This window comes from Coccinella septempunctata, chromosome 5, assembly GCF_907165205.1.
Source record: "Coccinella septempunctata chromosome 5, icCocSept1.1, whole genome shotgun sequence".
Classification (NCBI taxonomy): Eukaryota; Metazoa; Arthropoda; class Insecta; order Coleoptera; family Coccinellidae; genus Coccinella; species Coccinella septempunctata.
Window position 1 is genome coordinate 28913789 of NC_058193.1, and position 22265 is coordinate 28936053.

Genomic DNA, 22265 nt, shown 5'->3' on the forward strand with positions numbered 1-22265 from the left:
GTGAGTCCCTCAAACGAAGTATGGAGGTGAAGTACTAGTAAATGCAGCACATATCCCTTTCATATCGCTGGTAATATTCTGATGGACTATCCTATATACATCACTTTCACTACAATCGTTATTCTTGAGGCCCTCATAAGAACTGCATTTTTTACAGACTATGTCAGCATTGTTTATTGACTGGATGAAATATTGATGACTTCTCGCATGACTGCATAGATCTGAAAGAAAATATTGAGCTAAATTCCATTTGCGGAATAACTTTAGTCAAAAGTTGAAACTATGATACCTCCCTAATGTGTAAAACTAATCATTTGAACAATAATTAATAAAACGCTCAAGTCCAAGTCATAGAAGAACGTTTTCCTTCATGAAAACCATCAATGGGCAAGTGCAGTGAAGTATTTAGCAGTATGTAGCACATTGGAGTGTTTTTCAAAAAAAAAAGATTCCTCTGGTCTCAAAACCCAAATTTTCAAGAAAAACGGTATGAAAAATTATGAAAATAGTGGCACATTTTGAAATATTCTCATAATATTTTGATAATCGTAGTATAGTACGCCACAAACAAGGCTAACACTTTATACAGGGTGTCTGCAAACAAATGCGAAGGAGTTAGAGAGACAGTTCTTATTTTTTTTTACGGTTTAAAACAATGAGTCATAAGACTATACATAATATGATGCACTAAGTAGATGTTACTCACACAAATTTTTCAGATCTCATAACTTCATTATTAGGGGTTGAAAATAACAACCCCTTATGATTTTCTTTCAAAAATTGTTTTCGTGGCATAGATTTTCGAAAAATAAAATTCTCTTATGGTTTCCCATTCAATTCTAGAGAAAAAAAATTCACTTGCCAAATTTCGATGCAGTAGATACTTTTCTCGGAATAAATAAAAACTTACAAGTAGTTCTGATCACTATTCATTCCATTTCAACGTATAAGTGTTTCATAAAAAGACTACCTCCCGCTAAAATACATGTTGTTATTGTCAATCTCTAATAATCAAATTAAGAAATCTAAAAAAAATGTTTGAGTAACATCTATTTAGTGCCTCATATTATGTATAGCTTTATGACTCAGTGTTTTTTAAAACCCGTAAAAAAAAATTTTAAAAGTGTCAACTCGTCATCGCCCTCCAAAATCTGTATCTTGGAGGGGAGGTCGATTTCGATAAAAATTTATAGGACAACCCTTGCCTATTTTCATCAAGAAATCATCTCCCTATGTCCTTCGCAATTGTTTACAGACACCCTGTATAATAAGTGACTATTGAAATATCGAAAAATTATAATCTTTTCAATTTAACCAACAAAAAATGAGAATAGTTCCTATTATTCACATCCCCTGGGCTCAGTACGGCCTATAGTTCTTAAAAAATTCAATGTTTTAGGACCAGTTTTTGTCTCATGCAATTTTACTCCTGTATTCATGAAATGCTTGCACCAAAGGAAGATATAGCTTGAAACACAGCTAATAACAGCTGAACAACAGGAGTTCGAGTAGAAGAAAAATCTCAAAATAGAACTTCAACGATTCAACTTACTGTTTTTCAGTACCTCGTGCAGTTCCAAACTCAAACCTCCATCGTTACAACCTGGTTGTCTCCTACTTCCGCCATTAACGTAAATATCTAGAGTTCCAACAGGACTTTCCATTCCTAAGAACCTGGCATCGGTGTGCATTGCATCCACAATTTCTGCATCATCTCTGCTCAGTTTTTCGTTCTCACTGATATCGGGAAGTCTGAAGTATGGACCTGCAGCATCTAACGCACTAATTCTTTTGATCCGCGAACCTGTAGACCTTTTGAAATATTTAGAGGCGAATCCTGCTACATGTGATCCCAGAGAATGGCCGATGAGATGGACATTCTCTGGTGGAAATCTATTTTCCACCGTGAAACGGCCGATGAGATCTCCTGCAATTGTATTTCCACTATAATAAAATCTACGACTCTATACTTCATTCACATTTATTTTAGCAGTCGGTTGGCCATGAAATAATTTTTTCAAGTTTTTGTAACTAAAACGGAGTAAGGTCAGCACTCATGAAATGTCGTAAATGTCATAACGCCGTTGCCACAACTAATATCAATTTTTATTTCGAAAATGCCGATAGTGATGGACATGGATTCAGGAAGTGCTATTTAGAATTCAGGTCCGCTCATTCAAATAGTTATACCCTGATATTCTAAAATCCACAATACGTCAGACGGTAGCGAACATATTCAATATAAAAAAATTTATATAATGTTTCATCTGAATCCAAACGACTTATATTTCAGCTGAATATTTTCACAATCAGAAAGATTGTGAATGAAGAGGATGACAAAGAATTTTCTTCTATTGGGAGACCCAAAAAAGTGATAGCATTTGAGAATTTTATGTTTGAGTGGATTAATGCGAAAAGTTTACTACAGGACTTTCGATGAATGTCATCGTAGAATAAGTTCCCGAAAATTGATTTTTCTATTTTTCATTTGACTTGTCCTATACATTGTAAATGTCTTAAGGTACCAATAAATACCTAATTATTATTATTATATCAATATATTAAGATGAACAGCCACAAATACGCGCCAGTTGTCCTGTTAATTGTTCATTCATGTGAAATTTTTGTTCAAAGGTGAAGTTCATCTTGACTTGAAACTTCCTTTAATTCCTTTTACCGATATTGATGCAAGATGATTTTTGTTGAAGAATTTAACATTCTAGTAATTATCTGTTAATTCCTTCGGAAGGTACCCATTCCCAACCACTGCATCATATGCATTTCATCTTCGGGTTAATATTTTTGAAATCTACAACTGATTTAACGTATTCAAACTTTAGCCAAAGAAGATAACGAACATTAACTCTCCTCAAGCTAGTGCATATTATGATATTATACTGATCTCTTGTATTTTCCATATAAAGAACTGGATTTGGTATGCTTTCAATCAGTTTGTATAAACTTCAATTATGTTCGTCCGAAGAGATTCAACATTGCGATAAAATACGTAATAACAGAAACTTTTAAGTAAAGCGGGCAACATAGCGTTGATTTAAAACCCAAAAATGTTTTGACAAGCGTCAAAACCCCACATTTTCGTACTATACAGAGTGAAATGTGTCAAATTTCCATGGCCAACCGAGTGCTAAAATAAAAGTGAATGCAGTATATGTTTTATGTCTTTACTCACCTACTAACTTCGTATTTTTCGCAGATGAAATGTAATAAGATTTCGCGACTCTTTCCCAATCCACATATATGACGTTGACATCTTCGTATTTCAATAATTCATTTTTCATATCTTCATACCAACCAACTTTGTAATTTTCGATCCACCCATGTATGATGAATTTCGTGGGTTTTCTCACGTCTATTTCCTTATTGTTTTCCCTCTCGATCAGTTTTGGTGCTTTCGAGTTTTTTCTTGTTGATAAATAAAAGCTTACATCTGCGTCTCTTACATCTCCTTCCCTAACTTGTATGACCTCCCCAAGTAATTGGATTAATTGTACTCCACTCATATTGTAAACGTCTTGGGTATAAACGACAACTGATTATAAAAAGATTTAAAAAAAATTGAGATACTATAGGTAAGGACACTTTTTAATTTGAAATATTTAATAATTAATTCTTTGAATAGAGTTCCCTTCCAACTTTCAATCAAATCAAACTGCCTGATTTCAATCGATAGTTCTGGCAACGTGGCAACTATTTGAACGGTGGTGCAAAGAGCATAAGGCATAAGACAGTTCGGTGCTTATACTGATTCTATTTTGTCTTTCAATTTTAATTTGTGAAAATTTTTTTTCGAATAAGAATAAAAAACAAATGGAGAACAATTAATTGCAATTATATGGATTGTTAAATAAACTACAAATATGTAAAACTATTCAAACTGTGATAACATTCATTCCATAATATTTCTGTCCATTCCATACCTATTTTCTCAACACTATTGAGAAAAATGTCTGACTACACTAAACACACACTTACTGAATCAATAACTGAAATTAATGAATTATTCAAAAAAACCTCTCTAGTAAAAAATAGTGAATGATTTGATATCATGAGAAATTCACAAAGTACTTTCTCCATTAAAAATATTCTACGCTATTTCCAAGTGTTATTCAAAAATAATAGATTGAAATTCGGATAAGTCAATATAATTTAAAAAATGATCATTTGAAATTCAGCTTGATCACATTTATTGAAGAAAAGGTCAATATAATTGTAATTCATTGATTAGTCACATTTATTTAAAAAAAAACTATGGATATTATTTGAAAAATTTCATTATTTGAATTGGAATTGACTCTTTCTGAAATAAATGTCATCTCAAATGGCCATTTCTGAATTGAATAAATTGACTATTCTAAATTACATTATTTTGATGTTTTCTGGAATAGAGTGGACTTACTCTAAGTACAAATTTTTTGGAAATAAATTGACCATTTCTGAAATATACCTGTAATTGTTGTAGATATTTTGAAAAAAGGGCCTTACCTGCGATGAAGCTGGATAAAATTATGCAAAAATTCGAATATTCTCTCATATTCTTCTATAAAAACCAACGATCAAATCGTGTCTCTGTTAAATCATTGGATCTAATGTCCTATATCATGATCCAGACAGATAAATCCCAAACTCTATTGGAAATTATAAAATAAAATTACTATAATCATCATTATACCGTATATTTTCGCATTTTAAATAATCGTCTCAAATTACACATAATATATTTTTGCCAAATACATTTTCATTTGGCTAACAATGTCAACATACATAATCTTTTGTGACCTTAAATAAATTCGGAATGGCTCGGATGGAGATCAATCCATTAATTCTTTATGAGGAATGGTGATTTATCGTTTGTTTTGAAGTAAAAAATTCCTCTTGTTTTTGACGAGACGTGTTCACCAATCACCACTCTTTCTCCCTGAAAATTCACATCTAGCTGGTACTCGTATCCATTCAGACTTATGTTGGCTGGATAGGCCTTATAATCTGGACAGTTTATGGTTTCTTCGAAATAGCTTATGGCACGTAAGTGATGAGCAGATTCTGTGAAGATCAAGAATATGAAACTTGATAGACCAATTTGGTGACAAGCAGAACGCCATAAAACATTTATTCTTTATTGACTCCTGGCTCTCTTAGAAAGTCTGTTCGCTTTTATTTCTGTCAGTTTTTTGGTTTCTGAGAATAAAATTAAAAATTGCGTTACAGGAGCAACCTTCAGGAAATGTACCTGTCTACGCTTATTTTCTCATTTTTCCTCTGAGTCATTACATAAAATGAACATCTGTCGATATCATCTTCACAAGACTGCGTTGTGTTCTGAACCTGTTCTTGAAATTCCGCTAAATTCAAAAAATTTCCGCTAATATTAGAATAGAAACACCCGCTATATCAAAACTAGTGCCGCTAGTCTCTTCTGTTTTTGTGTGGAAGACAAGAACCAAAATGGAGTAGAGGATGCTTGGTGAAGCCTTTCAATCTATTTTTACCCTGCAGCCCAACCTTTATCATGTGGTTTACGAAGGGTACACCGACTTAACAAAGTCAAAGGTTTAGGATTTGGTAAGTTGAAATCCAGCAGTTTCCACCTTTTTTTTCTTCGCTCATATTTACAGTCCATTAAAATTCTCCAAAACAGTACCTAAGCAGAGGTTATATGAAACAATCACACTATTTTCTGACAAGAAGTCAACCCTTAAATATTCTCGCAACTATTCACTTACACCATGTATATACCTAGGGTCAGACTATCAGCCCAAGGATATCAAAACTCAAGGTGATGAATTTGAATTGTTCATTTGCTTTATATTTTATTTAAAAATTTCTTATTCGCTTTTAAAACTTCGGATGAAAAATATTATAGACGTTAATTTTCATCCTTCATCTCATAAAATTCAAGGGTTAAATATACCGTTAGAAACTGTTGAATGGCAAATTCGGTTTAAGTGAATGAAAACAATGCTGCACAAGAACCTTTTGAGTGACCTTTCTTGTTTTTGCTAAAAAAATTTACCATTGGAATCACGTGTTTCGTCAGCATCTTTATGTATCAGTTACGATTATTTTTTAATTTCAAAGACTGAAAACAACATAATAATGATAAAAGCCAGATGACTAACATCCTCTTTTCAGAAGTTTCAAAAATATTCTAGAATATGAGAAAATGAGGTTACCATCGATTTTGTGGATGGGACATCCAGGTTGTTCCCTTCCATAATTCGGATAAAAATCGACATGACCAATGGGTTTCGTGAATCCGAAAAACCCAGCATCTGTGTGGTACACGTCAACAAAATCAGCATCCCCTGATGATAGCCTGAAAGCTTCTGAGACGAATTTGTTATCTATTGTAGGGGCTGCTGGATCCAGGCCTGTTATCCTCCTAAATCGGCCTTTGCCCTGCTTGATCAACATTTTTCCTGCAAAGCCTGCCACATGAGCTCCCAGCGAATGACCTGCAAAACAAAATGGAAAAAGATGAAAAAAAAATTTTTTTTTCATTTGAAATTTATTAAGACCAAACGGTAGCACCTAGCACCGAGCTCTATGAAATGTAAGCTGCTCTTTCAGAATATGTATCAGATTTAGATCTGCGATAATTTTTCTGGGATATACGAAGGTCGAAAGTTGACCTTCAAAAAACTGGTAGCACTGGTAGCAGTGTAAGAAAATTGATATTAAAATAAAACCTAAAATCTCTATGAATATAAAATTGGAATAATATACTCACTTATGATATGTATATTTCCAGTTGGTATAGTAGAAGCCACCAAAAAATCAGCAACATATTTTCCTACCGATTTGGTGTTAGCAGAGGAAACTAGGAAACTTTTAGATGAAGCAGGAGACCAATACACACAAATTACATTGCACGCTTCCAATTCAAAGTATTTCCTAATAAAATTCTCGTACCAAGGATTGGTGATGTACTGCGACCACCCGTGAATCAAAACTATAGCAGGTAGTTCGGGTTTATGAATGGAACTTGCAATATTTTGCTCATTTACTGGTATTCCAACGATGTTGTTGTCTTGATGAAGGTTGAAAGAAACGTCAGACTTCGAAATGTTGGCCAAGGAAAAATTGATAGGGGGTGCTGCCTGAATAACTTCCTTGGTATAATCTGAAAATTATGACCCATCGATAATTTTTACGAATTTCAAAAAACCCGCAGTCTACACCCAAAAAGTTACTTATTCCTCTTTTCTATCGGATGCGCCGTTTTAGAGAAAATCTTGAGTATTTGAGAACTTATCATCATCAAGTTAGTATGTTTACAGAAGTAGTTTGAGCTCTTGAGAACCAAGAGTTATATCAAATTGCCTACATTTTTTTTTGAATCCTCAAATATAAAGAATACCTAATTATTTATAACCTTGAATTGAAAAAACTGTAAATTTCAAACAAGAAATAATGATTGGCAAGGTGTACTGTTTATAGTATTTTTTCTGAACTCACTTGTATTCATGATATCACTAGAGCTCTTCCACAATTGAGTGCAAAACTGCGACTCAAACGTTACATTAGATAGGAAAAGAATAATATCAAACTAAAGATCAGATTCCCAATTATGAGAATCTTGTGATTATTCATCCACAATAACAAATTTTGGAGTCTCCTGCTAGTGGAAATTCTTCCGGCTGATTAGGGAAATAAGTTAATTGTTCATCATCGTGATCATCACAAGATGAACACATGATCGGAAATTATTTTTTTCACAAAATACCCATACAGATATCGAAATATTCTAATTAGATTTGTATAAATGATTGGTCTTGAACGGTGTTGGGAAGATAAATTGTTAGCAAAATTGCAAGAGCTATATTTGAATCAAAACGTTTCGATAACGGAGTGCATCTGAGGAGAATGAACACGAATATTACCACGTGAATATACTACTCCACAAAGTTAAAGTTCCGAAACTTTGTGTCCGTTTCAAATTGGTCGATTTTTGTCCACCAAATGTTCATTTATAATAAATCAAATGTTTTGTCTCTTATACATAATATCTTAATGGTTTTTGCTATACGTTTTATAACTTTTTCAGTTTCAGGCAAGTTCTTGTCTTGGTTTATCTCCTTACATTCAACTTTGATCCAAAATCTGAAATCTGGGCCAGATATTTGAAATTTTCGTATGGAAATATAGGTTTTCGAACACGCTGTTGCGAGCATTTTCAGAAGCCTATCTCCCTTCGTTTAGATTTTCATCTTAGAAATGGCATTTTTTCAAAAATTGCAATTTTCAATCTGCGATATCTCCTGTTATATTCGTCTGAACGAATTGGGATTTCCGGTTTTATAATCAGCGTTGCCTAGGCTTCCACCCTAGCACAAAAACTCGATTTCGAAAATTTCGATTTTTTGGGTCAAAAATGAGCAAGGGGTTAGACCCCCCTAAAATGACCTATTTGCTACTCTATCTGAAAATTAGGATGTTCTTATATTGTCTCAGGATATGGAGTGCATAGAATTTGTTTTGAAGATTCTATAAAACCAACCAGTTGATGATTCAATGGAGAATTGCACTCCAGAGAGCTCTTCGAAGTCAACTCGAAAATGAAAAGTGGTAAAACAAGAAAAATTATTTTCTCCTAAACAGGGCCAGATATTTGAAATTTTAGTATGGAAATATAGGTTTTCGAACACGCTGAATCTATTGCGAGCATTTTCAGAAGCCTATCTCCCTTCGTTTAGATTTTCATCTTAGAAATGGCATTTTTTCAAAAATTGCAATTTTCAATCTGCGATATCTCCTGATATATTCGTCTGATCGAATTGAGATTTCCGGTTTTTCAATCAGCGTTGCCTAGGTTTCCACCCTAGCACAAAAACTCGATTCCGAAAATTTCGATTTTTTGGGTCAAAAATGAGCAAGGGGTTAGACCCCCCTAAAATGACCTATAAGCTACTCTGTCTGAAAATTTTGATGTTCTTATATTGTCTTAGGATATGGAGTGCATGGAATTTGTTTTGAAGATTCTATAAAACCAACCAGTTGATGATTCAATGGAGAATTGCACTCCAGAGAGCTCTTCGAAGTCAACTCGAAAATGAAAAGTGGTAAAACAAAAAAAATCATTTTCTCCTAAACAGGGCCAGATATTTGAAATTTTGGTAGGGAAATATAGGTTTTCGAACATGCTGAACCTATTGCGAGCATTTTCAGAAGCCTATCTCACTTCGTTTAGATTTTCATCCTAGAAATGGCATTTTTTCAAAAATTGCAATTTTCAATCTGCGATATCTCCTGTTATATTCGTCTGATCGAATTGGGATTTCCGGTTTTATAATCAGCGTTGCCTAGGTTTCCACCCTAGCACAAAAACTCGATTTCGAAAATTTCGATTTTTTGGGTCAAAAATGAGCAAGGGGTTAGACCCCCCTAAAATGACCTATAAGCTACTCTATCTGAAAATTAGGATGTTCTTATATTGTCTCAGGATATGGAGTGCATAGAATTTGTTTTGAAGATTCTATAAAACCAACCAGTTGATGATTCAATGGAGAATTGCACTCCAGAGAGCTCTTCGAAGTCAACTCGAAAATGAAAAGTGGTAAAACAAGAAAAATTATTTTCTCCTAAACAGGGCCAGATATTTGAAATTTTAGTATGGAAATATAGGTTTTCGAACACGCTGAATCTATTGCGAGCATTTTCAGAAGCCTATCTCCCTTCGTTTAGATTTTCATCTTAGAAATGGCATTTTTTCAAAAATTGCAATTTTCAATCTGCGATATCTCCTGATATATTCGTCTGATCGAATTGAGATTTCCGGTTTTTTAATCAGCGTTGCCTAGGTTTCCACCCTAGCACAAAAACTCGATCCCGAAAATTTCGATTTTTTGGGTCAAAAATGAGCAAGGGGTTGACCCCCCTAAAATGACCTATAAGCTACACTGTCTGAAAATTTTGATGTTCTTATATTGTCTTAGGATATGGAGTGCATGGAATTTGTTTTGAAGATTCTATAAAACCAACCAGTTGATGATTCAATGGAGAATTGCACTCCAGAGAGCTTTTCGAAGTCAACTCGAAAATGAAAAGTGGTAAAACAAAAAAAATTATTTTCTCCTAAACAGGGCCAGATATTTGAAATTTTGGTAGGGAAATATAGGTTTTCGAACACGCTGAATCTATTGCGAGCATTTTCAGAAGCCTATCTCCCTTCGTTTAGATTTTCATCTTAGAAATGGCATTTTTTCAAAAATTGCAATTTTCAATCTGCGATATCTCCTGTTATATTCGTCTGATCGAATTGGGATTTCCGGTTTTATAATCAGCGTTGCCTAGGCTTCCACCCTAGCACAAAAACTCGATTTCGAAAATTTCGATTTTTTGGGTCAAAAATGAGCAAGGGGTTAGACCCCCCTAAAATGACCTATTTGCTACTCTGTCTGAAAATTAGGATGTTCTTATATTGTCTCAGGATATGGAGTGCATAGAATTTGTTTTGAAGATTCTATAAAACCAACCAGTTGATGATTCAATGGAGAATTGCACTCCAGAGAGCTCTTCGAAGTCAACTCGAAAATGAAAAGTGGTAAAACAAGAAAAATTATTTTCTCCTAAACAGGGCCAGATATTTGAAATTTTAGTATGGAAATATAGGTTTTCGAACACGCTGAATCTATTGCGAGCATTTTCAGAAGCCTATCTCCCTTCGTTTAGATTTTCATCTTAGAAATGGCATTTTTTCAAAAATTGCAATTTTCAATCTGCGATATCTCCTGATATATTCGTCTGATCGAATTGAGATTTCCGGTTTTTCAATCAGCGTTGCCTAGGTTTCCACCCTAGCACAAAAACTCGATTCCGAAAATTTCGATTTTTTGGGTCAAAAATGAGCAAGGGGTTAGACCCCCCTAAAATGACCTATAAGCTACTCTGTCTGAAAATTTTGATGTTCTTATATTGTCTTAGGATATGGAGTGCATGGAATTTGTTTTGAAGATTCTATAAAACCAACCAGTTGATGATTCAATGGAGAATTGCACTCCAGAGAGCTCTTCGAAGTCAACTCGAAAATGAAAAGTGGTAAAACAAAAAAAATCATTTTCTCCTAAACAGGGCCAGATATTTGAAATTTTGGTAGGGAAATATAGGTTTTCGAACATGCTGAACCTATTGCGAGCATTTTCAGAAGCCTATCTCACTTCGTTTAGATTTTCATCCTAGAAATGGCATTTTTTCAAAAATTGCAATTTTCAATCTGCGATATCTCCTGTTATATTCGTCTGATCGAATTGGGATTTCCGGTTTTATAATCAGCGTTGCCTAGGTTTCCACCCTAGCACAAAAACTCGATTTCGAAAATTTCGATTTTTTGGGTCAAAAATGAGCCAGGGGTTAGACCCCCCTAAAATGACCTATAAGCTACTCTATCTGAAAATTAGGATGTTCTTATATTGTCTCAGGATATGGAGTGCATAGAATTTGTTTTGAAGATTCTATAAAACCAACCAGTTGATGATTCAATGGAGAATTGCACTCCAGAGAGCTCTTCGAAGTCAACTCGAAAATGAAAAGTGGTAAAACAAGAAAAATTATTTTCTCCTAAACAGGGCCAGATATTTGAAATTTTAGTATGGAAACATAGGTTTTCGAACACGCTGAATCTATTGCGAGCATTTTCAGAAGCCTATCTCCCTTCGTTTAGATTTTCATCTTAGAAATGGCATTTTTTCAAAAATTGCAATTTTCAATCTGCGATATCTCCTGATATATTCGTCTGATCGAATTGAGATTTCCGGTTTTTTAATCAGCGTTGCCTAGGTTTCCACCCTAGCACAAAAACTCGATCCCGAAAATTTCGATTTTTTGGGTCAAAAATGAGCAAGGGGTTAGACCCCCCTAAAATGACCTATAAGCTACACTGTCTGAAAATTTTGATGTTCTTATATTGTCTTAGAATATGGAGTGCATGGAATTTGTTTTGAAGATTCTATAAAACCAACCAGTTGATGATTCAATGGAGAATTGCACTCCAGAGAGCTTTTCGAAGTCAACTCGAAAATGAAAAGTGGTAAAACAAAAAAAATTATTTTCTCCTAAACAGGGCCAGATATTTGAAATTTTGGTAGGGAAATATAGGTTTTCGAACACGCTGAATCTATTGCGAGCATTTTCAGAAGCCTATCTCCCTTCGTTTAGATTTTCATCTTAGAAATGGCATTTTTTCAAAAATTGCAATTTTCAATCTGCGATATCTCCTGTTATATTCGTCTGATCGAATTGGGATTTCCGGTTTTATAATCAGCGTTGCCTAGGCTTCCACCCTAGCACAAAAACTCGATTTCGAAAATTTCGATTTTTTGGGTCAAAAATGAGCAAGGGGTTAGACCCCCCTAAAATGACCTATTTGCTACTCTGTCTGAAAATTAGGATGTTCTTATATTGTCTCAGGATATGGAGTGCATAGATTTTGTTTTGAAGATTCTATAAAACCAACCAGTTGATGATTCAATAGAGAATTGCACTCCAGAGAGCTCTTCGAAGTCAACTCGAAAATGAAAAGTGGTAAAACAAGAAAAATTATTTTCTCCTAAACAGGGCCAGATATTTGAAATTTTAGTATGGAAATATAGGTATTCGAACACGCTGAATCTATTGCGAGCATTTTCAGAAGCCTATCTCCCTTCGTTTAGATTTTCATCTTAGAAATGGCATTTTTTCAAAAATTGCAATTTTCAATCTGCGATATCTCCTGATATATTCGTCTGATCGAATTGAGATTTCCGGTTTTTTAATCAGCGTTGCCTAGGTTTCCACCCTAGCACAAAAACTCGATCCCGAAAATTTCGATTTTTTGGGTCAAAAATGAGCAAGGGGTTAGACCCCCCTAAAATGACCTATAAGCTACTCTGTCTGAAAATTTTGATGTTCTTATATTGTCTTAGGATATGGAGTGCATGGAATTTGTTTTGAAGATTCTATAAAACCAACCAGTTGATGATTCAATGGAGAATTGCACTCCAGAGAGCTCTTCGAAGTCAACTCGAAAATGAAAAGTGGTAAAACAAAAAAAATTATTTTCTTCTTAACAGGGCCAGATATTTGAAATTTTGGTAGGGAAATATAGGTTTTCGAACATGCTAAACCTATTGCGAGCATTTTCAGAAGCCTATCTCACTTCGTTTAGATTTTCATCCTAGAAATGGCATTTTTTCAAAAATTGCAATTTTCAATCTGCGATATCTCCTGTTATATTCGTCTGATCGAATTGGGATTTCCGGTTTTATAATCAGCGTTGCCTAGGCTTCCACCCTAGCACAAAAACTCGATTTCGAAAATTTCGATTTTTTGGGTCAAAAATGAGCAAGGGGTTAGACCCCCCTAAAATGACCTATTTGCTACTTTGTCTGAAAATTTTGATGTTCTTATATTGTCTTAGGATATGGAGTGCATGGAATTTGTTTTGAAGATTCTATAAAACCAACCAGTTGATGATTCAATGGAGAATTGCACTCCAGAGAGCTCTTCGAAATCAACTCGAAAATGAAAAGTGGTAAAAAAAAAAAATTATTTTCTCCTAAACAGGGCCAGATATTTGAAATTTTGGTATGGAAATATAGGTTTTCGAACACGCTGCATCTATTGCGAGCATTTTCAGAAGCCTATCTCCCTTCGTTTAGATTTTCATCCTAGAAATGGCATTTTTTCAAAAATTGCAATTTTCAATCTGCGATATCTCCTGATATATTCGTCTGATCGAATTGAGATTTCCGGTGTTTTAATCAGCGTTGCCTAGGTTTCCACCCTAGCACAAAAACTCGATCCCGAAAATTTCGATTTTTTTGGGTCAAAAATGAGCAAGGGGTTAGACCCCCCTAAAATGACCTATAAGCTACTCTGTCTGAAAATTTTGATGTTCTTATATTGTCTTAGGATATGGAGTGCATGGAATTTGTTTTGAAGATTCTATAAAACCAACCAGTTGATGATTCAATGGAGAATTGCAATCCAGAGAGCTCTTCGAAGTCAACTCGAAAATGAAAAGTGGTAAAACAAAAAAAATTATTTTTTCCTAAACAGGGCCAGATATTTGAAATTTTGTTATGGAAATATAGGTTTTCGAACACGCTGAATCTATTGCGAGCATTTTCAGAAGCCTATCTTTCTTCGTTTAGATTTTCATCTCAGAAATGGCATTTTTTCAAAAATTGCAATTTTAAATCTGCGATATCTCCTGTTATATTCGTCTGATCGAATTGGGATTTCCGGTTTTATAATCAGCGTTGCCTAGGCTTTCACCCTAGCATAAAAACTCGATTTCGAAAATTTCGATTTTTTGGGTCAAAAATGAGCAAGGGGTTAGACCCCCCTAAAATGACCTATAAGCTACTCTGTCTGAAAATTTTGATGTTCTTATATTGTCTTAGGATATGGAGTGCATGGAATTTGTTTTGAAGATTCTATAAAACCAACCAGTTGATGATTCAATGGAGAATTGCACTCCAGAGAGCTCTTCGAAGTCAACTCGAAAATGAAAAGTGGTAAAACAAAAAAGATTATTTTCTCCTAAACAGGGCCAGATATTTGAAATTTTGGTATGGAAATATAGGTTTTCGAACATGCTGAATCTATTGCGAGCATTTTCAGAAGCCTATCTCACTTCGTTTAGATTTTCATCCTAGAAATGGCATTTTTTCAAAAATTGCAATTTTCAATCTGCGATATCTCCTGTTATATTCGTCTGATCGAATTGGGATTTCCGGTTTTGTAATCAGCGTTGCCTAGGCTTCCACCCTAGCACAAAAACTCGATTTCGAAAATTTCGATTTTTTGGGTCAAAAATGAGCAAGGGGTTAGACCCCCCCTAAAATGACCTATTTGCTACTCTGTCTGAAAATTTTGATGTTTTTATATTGTCTTAGGATATGGAGTGCATGGAATTTGTTTTGAAGATTCTATAAAACCAACCAGTTGATGATTCAATGGAGAATTTCACTCCAGAGAGCTCTTCGAAGTCAACTCGAAAATGAAAAGTGGTAAAACAAAAAAATTATTTTTTCCCAAACAGGGCCAGATATTTGAAATTTTGGTATGAAAATATAGGTTTTCGAAGACGCTGAATCTATTGTGAGCATTTTCAGAAGCCTATCTCCCTTCGTTTATATTTTCATCTCGGAAATGGCATTTTTTCAAAAATTGCAATTTTCAATCTGCGATATCTCCTGTTATATTCGTCTGATCCAATTGGGATTTCCGGTTATATAACCAGCTTTGCCTAGGCTTTGACCCTAGCACAAAAACTCGATTTCGAAAATCTCGATTTTTTGGTCAAAAATGAGCAAGTGGTTACACCCCCCTAAAATGAACTATCTGCTACTTTGTCTGATTATCAGGATGTTCTTATACTGTTTTAGGATATGGAAAGCATAGAAATTGTTTTGAAAATTCTAGAAAATCAAACAATTGATGATTCAATGGAAAATTGCACTCTAGAGAGCTCTGCGAAGTCAACTCGAAAATGAAAAGTGAAATATCAAAAATCATTTAAATTTTTCGATGGAACTGATTTTGTACTACGAATCCTAAAAATAGTCTCTCCTGAAATTTATGCACAGGCGGTCAAAATAATGAATTTTATGAGTGAGTAAACATTGAAAGTCATATTCAAAAAATTTGTGAAAAAATTAAAACTTTCGAACAGTGTTTTAATTTTGTTGGAGCAGTATATTTGTTCAATTATTCAATAGGTGTATCAGGGAATGGAATAATTTCGAATTCGCATATCTTCATGTTCCACATGAATAGATTGAATGACTAACATGCATTCCTTGGATGAGTTCACTGATGATAGAAAGAACCTGGCACCATCCTTACGGATGCTTTTGATTTAATTTCCCGAAGACTCTATCATCCCTGGCAAAATTGTACATGAGCCCAAAAAAATTAAACGAATAGGTTTCAGGATATAGTAAGTTAGAGATGAGGAGGTGATGAAATCGCCTGCTCAGAATTTTTAACACGACTTGAGCGACCTGTTTTTCGACTGGTCGTTTTCTTTTTTTTTGCACCCCATTGATCTATTGTACTCCTCGTATTCAGGTTTAAGATGATCGTTTTTGCAAAAAACATTTCTTAGAAAGAGCCAAATTCTTCCTTCCCAAAATTTGCGTCCTTATTGCCATATTCCCATATATCGTCTGCTCAATTCAATTTCTGTAAGTTTTCTGTTTTCTAAGAGAAACATTCATAATGATTCCTCAATTTCCATCCTGGAGCTGTCCCTAAGCAGGGGGCATAAAAAAAATTATGGTCCACACTATTTTTCGACAAGAAATCGCGTCTGAAGTTTTTTCTGAACTATTCATTTACGCCCTGTATATTTTTGAGGAGAGTTAAACGGATAAAGATTCAACTAGGAATTAAGAAATTCGAAACCATTTAGAAATTTTTATTGTTTCTCGCATGTTTCCAATCACATTGTTGCTCAAAAGAAAACATTTTCTCCGTTGACTTTTCTCTTCCCACTGATATTTCATCATCCTCTACGGAAGGGATGTACACAGTTCCATTAGTTCCAAGGGTATACGGAAAAGCATCACTGGTGCTGAAATAGTACGAACCCCTAGCTCGCGTCGAAATATTCCTCTCAAGTGCAACGAACTCCTTTAAACATTTTCCATCACGAAAAGAACCGAAAGATTCGCATTTAACTGCAATGAATGGGTGGATGATGCTTTCGGCGAAATATTGCCAACTCCTGCTGTGGCTACATTGTTTTTGTGACTGCGAAAATACCATAAGAAATCTTAATAACCAACGTACAGGAAAAAATGAGAGGTTTTTTCAAAAAATCAGGTGGAATATGCCATTTGGAAACTTACCCAGAAGCCATGACATCCTGGCATTGGATAGGACCCACCGTTTGGATAAAAATCTACGTGCCCGATAGGATTCAAGATTCCTAGTGCTCCACCACACGTATGGATAACATCTACAAATGTAGCATCTTCTCTGGACAATTTTTCGAAGCCAAAAGCCTTCTGATATCCAGGAAAAGCTGGGTCCAATCCTGGAATCATTTCACATCAGTATGCATGCTCATAAAACACAAAGTGGTTGAAAAAAGATGATATTTCATTTTTCAATACCATTTGTTTAGAAGAATAAACCATCATGTTCATGTATCTCTATATTATATCAGTTTTTTTATCATTGTCAAAATTTTGAGAATATCCATTAAGAGCTCTGGAAAAATCAAGCGAATTTGCTGTATCCAGAATTCTATTGGGATAAGTAGAAAATCGATTATGTACCTCACAACTACGAGGATATATTGAAAAATTCTTAGCTTACTATAGAACCAAACAAAATTTCAATGTCAAAATATTTTATTACTCAATATATTCTCCTCTTAATTGGATACATTTATTACAACGAGCCTGCAACGTCCCTAGACCTTTCCAAAAATAATGTTTCTTCTTGCTCTGCAAACCAGACCTCCACAGCTTTTAATACCTCCTCTTCTACCCTTGCACGCTTTTTGTCAACATTCAAACATTTGGGGATCCATTTTGCAGCAATTTTTCTCATGTCCAAATTGACTTGAACTATAAGTTGAACGCGTTCGTATGAAATATTCAGTGCTTCAAATATCCGTTGTAGCCCAATTCGACGGTCTGGTAAAATCATGTCATGAACTGCATCGATATTTTCGGGTACTGACACAGAAACTGGCCTTCCCGATCGGTCATCATCTTCAATGGAAAATTTACCTCTCTTGAAGCTTGCAGTCGCATTTTTCACGGTCGCATACGAAAGACATTGATCATCAAGGGTGTTAAGCATATCTTCGTAAATCTGCTTACCTCTTAACCCTTTCAAATACAGGTACTTGATGATGGCTCGATACTCCAATTTTTCGATTTCCACGAATTCGGTGGACATCTTCTTTATTTTAATTTATTTCATAACTCTGGTTTACTTTTTTGACCTCAAACTTCACACTGACACTTCTAATGAGTTATTGTTCGTTGCTATGATAACGCAATATTTTTTTTATGTATGGAACTGGTCTAGGCTGACTAGATATCAATACATCCCCGTATATACCTTCTCACGTTAATCCTAGGTTTTTTACACGTATCAACGTATTGTCTTTGAAACCAAAAGCAGATTCACTTCGAAATTAGCCCTGAAAAATTATAAGTCTGTTCGCATCTCCTTTTTTCGTCTCTTTGTAGACTCATTCCCGGCAACGAGATATAGCAAATGAAATGAAATGAAATAAAAATGTTTTTGGTCTTGTCAGCTAGGGTTATCAACCATCAATTTAGTCATATCATAACTCACCAGTTATCCTCCCAATCTTCATGTTTTTAGACAGTAATCTCTTTCCAACCTGGCCTGACAAATGGGGCCCAAGGCTGTGCCCTATCAAGTGAATTTGTTCAGGATCTAGAAGTTTCAGTTCAATCAGTCTCTCCAGAAAATCAGCATAATACGCAGCTACCAGTTTCAATTTCCGAACCACAAAAATATACAAGTAACTCAAAGCGATGTAGTCCCAATGAACGATGACAACGTTGACTTTTGCAGTGCTCAAGTATTGGTCCTTTATGGTTTGACACATATCAGCGTTTCCTCCTGATAACCAACCATGGGTTATGAATTTTATCGGAGCATCGTCAAGGAAGTTTGTGGAGTTTGTTTCTCTGGCGTTCCTGATGTAAACTCCATTGGGGACTAATCTATTGGACAAACGTGAAGTGATATTATTCAAATCAATCAATACCACTATAACAACAATGCTCGAAGATGCTTCAATTCATTTAAATCTACCATGTATCCTCCGTTCACTTTTATTTTAGCACTCGGTTGGCCATGGAAATTTGACACATTTCACTCTGTATAGTACGAAAATGTGGGGTTATGACGCTTGTCAAAACATTTTTGGGTTTTGAATCAACGCTATGTTGCCCGTTCTACGTAAAAGTTTCTGTTATTTCGTATTTTATCCCAATGTCGGATCTCTTCAGAAAATATGTGACGAACATAATTGAAGTTTATACAAACTAATTGAAATCATAACAAATCCAGTTATTTGCGTGAAAAATACAAGAGATCAGTATAATATCATAATATCCACTAGCTTGAGGAGAGTTAATGGTCGTTATATTCTTTGGCTAAAGTTTGAATACGTTACATCGGTTGTAGATTTCAAAAATATTAACCAGTAAATGAAATGCATATGATGCAGTGGTTGGGAATATGGGTATCTCCCGAAAGAATTAACAGATAATTACAAGAATATTTCATTCTTCAACAAAAATCATCTTGCATCAATATAAGTCAAAGGAATTAAAGGAAGTTTCAAGTCAAGATGAACTTCACCTTTGAACAAAAATTTCACATGAATAAACAATCAACAGGACAACTAGCTCGCACTTGTTGCTGTTCATCTTAATACATTGATATAATATTAATAATTAGGTATTTAGTGGTACCTTAAGACATTTACAATGTATAGGATAAGTCATCAAATGAAAAATAGAAAAATCAATTTACGGAAACTTATTCTACGTTGACATTCATCGAAAATCCTGTAGTAAACTTTTCGCATTAATTCACTCAAACATAAAATTCTCAAATGTCACCACTTTTTTGGATCTCCCAATAGAAGGAAATTCTTTTTCATCCCCTTCATTCACAATCTTTCTGATTGTGGAAATATTCATCTGTAATATAAGTCGTTCAGATTCAGATGAAATATTAGGTATATAAATTCTCTTACATTGAATATGTTCGCTACTGTCTGACGTATTGTGGATTTTAGAATATCAGGGTATAACTATTTGAATGAGCGGACCTGAATTCTAAATAGCACTTCCTGAAACCCTGTCTCTTTTTTCAATCACTTTCGGCATTTTCTTAATAAAAATTGATATTAGTTGTGGCAAGGGCGTTGTGACATTAACGACTTTTCATGACTGCTAAAATAAATGTGAATGGAGTATAGATGCCATAAGTAGGTACCAACTCTAGTTACCAAAAATTGACATCAGTAGTTTGATCTGAATGAAGGAAATCTACCAATTTGAGCATCTTCGGAAATGAAGAAATCTTCTTGAGAAATGTAGAGTTTTTGATTGAGGATAAACACCCAAAAAATCGTTTTACATAAAGCTTGTGGCTTCATCACGCTTTCTTCAATAAAGAACATTTCCTCTATCTTACTCTATAATTAAATTCGTTTTGAAAATCCCCATAGCTGACGAGAAAAATATTCCAAAACGGGAGTCGAAATTCCACTTAATTTCAAAAAACTCAGGAACAGCTTCAGCTTGATCGATTCTTACCAAACTCAATACGATCTGTCGCGATTCAGATAAGAACCAACGCGCAAAATTCCATATCGATAGATTCGAAATTACAAACTGTAGCGTAACCATAACTTTTTTTTTTGGAAAATTTTGATAACTCAAGAACCGTTTTTCCAATTCTCGCCAAAATCAATATGCTCCATGGCAACGTAGATTCGCATAATCCTGCCCAAGTGCACTCGACAGATTCAAATGTAATCATTCCCTTTTTTCAACTGTGCTTGTAGCCAAAGAGATCTTGAACTTTGTACTTACTCATTGAATAGTTGAAAACGCACTTTCTCTTCAATTTTCTTTATAACTATGCCATCCGAAGAATTTCCCGATTTTGCTGGCTCGCTATCATTTATGGTGTCATAAACAGAAATCGAGGAAATCAGATTCGTCAGAGTTCTAGACAGCTGCAGTACCTTCACTGTTTGCCCTTCAAATTGAAAATTTCTCTTCAGATTGCGGATGAATACTTTCGCCCAAAACTCACCGGATGTTTCACCGCACATCTGAGAACCGATGAAGAAAATTAAGAATGACGATAACAGTTTATTTCTGATCATTCTATTCGGATTTTCACATCGATATTCATATTTTCTTGGTTCGCTCGAAAGGAAATTCAACATTTATCAATGTCTACATGACAGCGGGTGATATATCTGGAATTGTTCCTATTCGGTTTTTGAGTATTTGTTTTACTGAACAATTAAGTTATATACGTAACAAGTTTGAATGTTATCTACAGTTTGGAAAATAGGCAATAGCACCAAGACTAAAAGCAAAGAGACTGTTATTCCTAATCCATTCATTTGAAATATACAATTCTTCTGCCGATAAAATACAGACTAGTGTACTTTCTGCCACTGACAAGTATTACAGAAGATAAGCATTCAAAGATTCCAAAGATTTTGGGGGTATATTTTCCAATACCGTAGATTCGGGTGACTTGGGACGATTGTTTGATTCAACTTGTCATATTTTCGAAACGGTGACTTATTTTTATCTGAAAAAGAGGTTCAAATATGCTTAATGACTCAGACTATTGATTAGGATATATACCATGCTTCAGAATTCAGATAAAATTTTGAAAAAAATAAAATATACTTGTCCCAAGTCACCCACCGATTGGGAGGCTTGGGACACAAGTTAAAATTGATTTTTCAATTCTTAAATGAAATAGGGGACGGTGTATAGTTTTGAAAAATTTGAATTTGTGATTATATAGTTGAAATTCGGTAAGGAAATTAAATGATAAGCCCCTATCTGCAACTCAAATGTAAAAAACTAAACAAAACAAGGAAACTTTGATTTCTTTCATTCTTTGGTGAATTCTTTGTGGAAATAACGTAAATAATAATATCCTGCGGAAAATCGGCATATTTCCTGCTTCTTCCAATGTTCCGCTTGTATCTATTCGGCATTGTTCCAAGTCACCCCATGAAACAACAAAATAAATGAATGAGATCCGTGTCGCCGTTTGATTTGTAAACAACCTTGTTTCATGACATATCTAATATTCCAATATCCCACGTATCCAGCAAAAAAATTACACATGCACAAAGTGAAACACGTGTACAGGACATTAGAAAGTATAAGGGTCATAAAAAAAACGCGCTTTATTCTCCTGAATTCGTTCATTTTTCCTGTCAATTCAAATGCTCTGGTCACGGCAAACTCAACAGGAATTAATTGTTAAACTAACCGCAAAAACGCTACACAATCTTATTAGTTTGTCCCTGCACTCATAAATGGTAAGAAACAAGAATTCTGCAAGGGGGGTAATTGTCCCAAGATACAGGACTGTCCCAAATCACCCGAATCTACCGGTAATGATACAATTTTCAGACTCTCTGTCTGTGGTGAAATACACTCTTCAATTTTCGCCAAGGAATCATCCCCTAAACACACACACTTATTTGGTAA

General features: G+C 34.7%; 2 protein-coding genes across 2 annotated transcripts; both read right to left on the reverse strand.

The window, feature by feature from the left end:
• LOC123314099 (pancreatic lipase-related protein 2-like) lies at positions 1-4584 on the reverse strand. The gene is made up of 4 exons (XM_044899215.1): positions 4504-4584; positions 3191-3550; positions 1553-1927; positions 1-221 (listed from the first exon to the last, which is right to left on the reverse strand). The coding sequence occupies exons 1-4, from the start codon at positions 4550-4552 to the stop codon at positions 10-12; spliced, it is 996 nt and encodes a 331-aa protein (XP_044755150.1). The 5' UTR covers positions 4553-4584; the 3' UTR covers positions 1-9.
• A 94-nt stretch (positions 4585-4678) lies between these two features.
• LOC123314100 lies at positions 4679-21118 on the reverse strand. Its single transcript, XM_044899216.1, has 7 exons — positions 20607-21118; positions 18322-18719; positions 16854-17041; positions 16413-16755; positions 6749-7141; positions 6192-6473; positions 4679-5061 (listed from the first exon to the last, which is right to left on the reverse strand). The coding sequence occupies exons 1-7, from the start codon at positions 20966-20968 to the stop codon at positions 4838-4840; spliced, it is 2190 nt and encodes a 729-aa protein (XP_044755151.1). The 5' UTR covers positions 20969-21118; the 3' UTR covers positions 4679-4837.
• Between the last annotated feature and the right edge of the window lie 1147 nt (positions 21119-22265).